General features: G+C 33.8%; 1 gene segment (V, D, J or C); it reads left to right on the top strand.

Moving 5' to 3' along the window:
• The first annotated feature begins 4,044 nt into the window (after positions 1–4,044).
• On the top strand, positions 4,045–4,730 carry LOC113075561 (Ig kappa chain V region 3547-like). The segment is given in 2 exon segments: positions 4,045–4,239; positions 4,320–4,730. Coding segments are annotated over 2 exon segments (384 nt in total).
• The last annotated feature ends 947 nt before the right edge of the window (positions 4,731–5,677 follow it).

Genomic DNA, 5,677 nt, shown 5'->3' with positions numbered 1-5,677 from the left:
TCAGTTATGCAAACTCACAGACATTAACCCTTGGACGCCAACAACAACTCGAATCATAGACAAACTTTAAGCAACATTTAAATCTCCATAGAAAAATGATACTTGCAAATGCCTCTGTGTGACGCTTGGTCTTTTGAAACCAGCATGCGTGTGCTGGAGCCGCGTGAGCTGGAGCAGCGTGGTCCTTTGTGGCACGGGTGTTCGTTCATCTTCCTGGCTGCTGCGGAATCGATCGTATTTGAAAGGTTTAACAAGGCAGTGTTTCAGAATTCGTCTTCCTTGTGTGGAGAGGCGAATAGGCGAATAAACTTAGTAAAGAAAAGAAACAAAACAACGGAAACGAAAGCTTCCGGAGGAGCCATGAGAACGGCTGTCCTCTCAGCCTCCGTGCTGAGAGGGACGGCGATAGGAGAGCGGCCCGAGTTTAACAGAGGGATGAGCGGAAGCGACGAGGGTCGAGGCAGGAGAGCAGAAAGTAAGTGTAAGAGAGGGCGGACCTTCTTGGGTCGGCTCTTATGGCTTGAGATGGTTCACACCTCTGTTCGCGTGAACAACCAATGAACGTCCGCGATCTGAAGCGGGAAAACGTTCCTTTGTCTCTGTGGAAACACCCACTCTGGCTTATAGCATTTGAGTAGTGATATTCTAGCAAGTTCGTAATTCCAGATTAATACATTTTTCATTAATTTGCTTTAGATTGAAAAGTGGGTTCGTCAAAGCATGATAATTAAACAGATACCAAAAAAAACATATATAAATGATCAAAACATGAAGTTACATTCAAATGCAGAATTACACACATTTAAAGATTAAATGGGTTCGTGTCTCCTTTGAGGCTCGCACGGGTATCGTAAATAATTTAAGTCCAGCCAGGCTGGCGCCAGGCATTTAGTGTGAAAAGGTTTCATTTGAATGCCTTAATTTAACCCATGAATCGATGACCTGCATATCTGTTACACTTTCCAGCCGCAACTTTTGATCCAGTTTCCGGGTTTGATGCCCACAAGTCCTCTGTGAAAAAACAAAACAAAAACACACATACACCAATTAATTATCAAAAACATTATAAACTTAAAAATAAACTACAAAATTAGTCAGACATTTCAAATTACTTTTAATTTCAATAAAGAGTAAGGGTCATTTAATTTTATCAGAAATTAATGTAATAATATTTAGCCTGCATGTTTACAATAAACAAAATGTACAGATTGTATTATTATACAGATTTAAATTTCATTCGCATTTCAAAAATTTGGCTATAGAACATGTAAATCATTGCACACTGCAATCCACTGCATCTAGTGCATTGTCTACAGGAAGACTGCAGTGATTATACAGCTGTTAAATGATCTCCTTAAGAGATTTAAGATAAGGTAGTTGTACTGTATTGGAAGTGCAACCACATTATGCAAAATGCAATCAAATCAAGAATCTGTGATGCCAATACTCTTTCAACTTTAACTGAAAAAAAAAAAAAAAAAAGTACGAAGAAAATATTTCCAATATTTTTACTGACCAACTCAGTTGTGTAGCCAGAAAAGAGACTCTGTGTGTGCATATGAAAATCTGGGTGTGCCACATTTATTGTCTGCACTGCTTCCATCCAACCATACTCCTAGTGGTAATTTGCAATTTGGTAATTTTTGAGCATTATTGAACCATATATTGGATTCTTATTTCTGTGCCCCTGAGAGTATGATTTATACTGTTCAGTAGTGTCACAGAACTGCCAGATTCAAACAGCTTTCGCGCGTTGGCTGGCACTGAGCCAGAGATGGACACGCTCAATTAATATGCAGTGTTTCAACCACATAATGTTTATTTTAGGTTTCATACATTTAAATATACTGTACATAATCACTAGTAAAACAATACATTGGTAGTTTGTAAAATACACGATGTCTAAGGAAGCAGCAAAAACTATCTATTCAAATGTAATTTGCCGAAGTGTTTTATTCATATATCAGACACACATAGTAGAACAATAAAGTTTACTCTATTCTTCTCCCAGTTCAACAGCCACTTAATTTCATGTATTTCGGGAGAAACTGGGGAATTCAAGTGCTGTAACGTTACATTAAATCTGTCTGACAGGACTCAGCTGCAGCTCTCATCTCGTTATAGATCAAGATAACTAATAAAACATTATGAAAATGTTTAGACAGGAAAAGTTTGTTCAAAGTGAATGGTAACACTTTCTAATAACGTTCAGTTTTTAAGTCTATAATTGATTTGTTAATGATGAACTAATAATTTACAAAACATTCACAAGCAATTAATAAGTAAAATGCTAACAATATGTGTGTGTTTTGTTAATTCATTAAACTAATCAATCACAAAACATGACTATTTGTTCATAAAAGATTAATAAGTGAAATGTTAATATTTTTAACTATGATTTGTAGATTGTTATAAATAAGTGAGTTATTAGTGATTAGATGATGATTAACTAATCATTTACAAAAAAATACTATTAACTCCCAAATGATTAGTAAGTAAATGTATTAATGATTTACAAATCTTGTAAGTTACCTTTAAAAATAACATCATGAAAGAATCAAACAGATCTTTAGTAAAAGATTAATGCACTGAAAAAAAATGTTGCAAACAATATATTTCAGCTACATAAAAATAAAAATGTTGACATTTAATCAACTACATTTGTGTATTTAAATGTAGTTAAAATAACTGATTGCAACTACTTATCTAAAAAACGTTTTCAGTATAATTACTAGTGAAGTTACTAGATAATATAATATTAATTAATCAATCACTTGTAAATCATTGAAATATCAACATTGTACTATTATCTCTCAGTTCAAATACTCCATGTGTGTCAGAAGACATCTGTCTAACTCTCACCAGTCGCCCTTACACTGCCGTACACACTACAAAGCGTTCAAACCCTGTTGTGTAAACGCATGAATACATCATTTACAACACTCTCTGCATTCTTTACTCTAGTGTAAACTACTCATCAGATTTAAATGTTTTAAAAAGATCAACAAATTATTAGTTTACACTTTCACAATAAAGCATTGAAACAATATTTTAGATTAAATATTTGTATAAATAATATTTATTGTCGACAATGATTTTGTTGTTTCAATTTTAAAACAATCTAAATTGTAAAAAATATTGAAAAGACAGACTTACCGAGCACCAGTTTAGTTCCTCCACCAAAAGTCCTCCACAGGGATACAATCTAATGAAACACTCGTACAAAAACCTCTATTCCACTCGAGTGAACACACACTCCAGCAGAGAGAGAAACACTTCAACACACTGAGAGTAGAAACACTTCAGCTGTTGAAAAAAAAAATGCTTTTCAAAAAGTAAGAATAAAACTTTCACATAAAATATATTCAAAATGTTCTTATATAAGACTTTTTAGAGATACAGTATATATTTAATGACCTAATGACCTTTGACCTCTTCTATCATGGATGATGTTGTGTTTCTCATAATGTTTCTATTCTTCATCTGCAGCTCAATCACTGTGAATCCACTTTACATTTGAAACCCCGGCCCTGGATTCAACAACAGTTACTAAAAGTAATGACCATACTTTGTTTTAAGGTCCAGTTCTTGCAAAAAAATAAAAATAAAAAAATAAAAAACCTCTTAATTCTCTGCTTTTTAATAGTTAGTAATACGTAAAGTATTCTCGTAGCTTCATAATATTACGGTTGAACCCTGATGTCACATGGATTATGTTACCGATCTCCTTGCTATGTTTCTGAACGTTGATCGTGTTAATTCTATTGCTGTTTATGGAGATTCCATCAATAATATCTTAATTCGTGTTTCTTACAGGTTTGTAACGACATGAGGATAGAATAATGACATAATTTTCATTTTTGGGTGAACTTACCCTTTAAGTTTGGGTACAGTTAATGTGTTAATAATAGGCATGCTGATTATTTAATTTAAACATTATTTAATAGTGAGAATTGGTCCCTATACTAAAGTGTTACCAAAATAATATTTGTGATAATTTTAAATCAAATATACTATAATGTGGGTTTTTTTTAGCAGCTCAGTCTGTTGTGAATCCTGCCCACTTCTTTGCATGGTCAGCACATGCTTCAGTGCTCTGAGAGTGTTTATAGAGCTGTGAGTTTAACACTTCATGACTGAGAGCAGAACAGAACACAATCTTCATCATCACACAAGACACAACAACAACAATGAACAACATCATCATCCTCATCTGGACTCTGACGCTCTGCATTCAGGGTAAATATTTTGTACTTCACATTACGCACATCTTATGTACAGTCCAATAACCACTGAATTAATTTGATGTCTTATTTCAGAGATCTGGGGACAAGTGACTGTGACTCAGAATCCAGAAATAAAATCCATCAAACAAGGAGAAACTGTTACGATCAGCTGTAAAACCAGTCAGTTGACTTCTGACTGTAGTACCTGTGTGTCTTGGTATCAGCAGAAACCTGGAGAAGCTCCTAAACTCCTCATTTATTACATAAGAAGCCTCCAGTCAGGAACTCCATCTAGATTCAGTGGCAGTGGATCAAACTATGGAAGTGATTTCTCTCTGAGCATCAGTGGAGTCCAGACTGAAGATACAGGAGATTATTACTTTCAGAGTAGACACTATATCAGTAGTAGCTGGGTGTTCACACAGTGATAAAGAGTCGTACAAAAACCTCCGTCAGTCAGAGTCACAGTGACTGCACTGATACAGCTGAGAGACACTGTAGCTGATGATGAGAGGAGGATGATAAACAATGAAATGACAATAATGTTAAATTACACATTTTCTAATAACATTAAATATTATCATTATTATTTATTTTTATTTTTTTACTAAATATAGCAAACATAGTTGTTGTATGTCTTGTAGCTTATTTTATTTTAAATAACAGTTAGTGCTCAGCCAGTTCAGTATTTGTGTCTCTCCTCTTGTGTTTCAGATCAGAGAATGAGGATGGACTGGAAATCGAGACAAAGATTTTTAATTTAGTTTTTTGTGTTTTCTGTCTCATAATTGTTCACTGATTGATCAGAGTGTTTTTTATCGGTGAAAAGAAACGCAAATTTAACTAGATTTGGTCTGGAAGGTAGTTTAGTCTGTAGACATTTCTTGCTTATATAAATGTTATATAAAAGCAAGTCATAATCACAGTTTTGCTGTGGCTTCATGTCTATGATTGAATCTGTGCTGATATTCAGTACAGCTTCACTTTTTATCACGTGATATTGTTTAAATGTAGCAGAATGAAAGAAAACAACAAAATACCTTCAAGCTTAAAAAAACAAAGCATGGACATTCACTCTAAACTTTGAATGTAAAAAAACTAAATAAAATAACTAATAACAATAAAGATTAATGATACGTTTCAGTAATACAGATTTAAATATATATATAAAAAAATAATGTAAAAAAAATCATACATTGTTTTGGCTGCACACTGTTTCATAACTTACTCCATTTGCAGGTGTTTTCATGGTTCATTTTGAGGAATCAAAGCAATAAAGATGACTGGATGAACTAAATGTATCAAAATGTGCAGCACACAACAGATCAGACTCTGTGATGTGTTCTGATACTGTATTCCTGCAATATACACTCACCTAAAGGATTATTAGGAACACCTGTTCAATTTATCATTATGCAATTATCTAATCAACCAATCACATGGCAGTTGCT

The sequence above is a fragment of the Carassius auratus genome, unplaced genomic scaffold, assembly GCF_003368295.1.
Source record: "Carassius auratus strain Wakin unplaced genomic scaffold, ASM336829v1 scaf_tig00017160, whole genome shotgun sequence".
In the NCBI taxonomy this organism is placed as follows: Eukaryota; Metazoa; Chordata; class Actinopteri; order Cypriniformes; family Cyprinidae; genus Carassius; species Carassius auratus.
The sequence above is the reverse complement of the archived record's forward strand: the minus strand, read 5'-3'. Positions and strand labels throughout refer to the sequence as shown.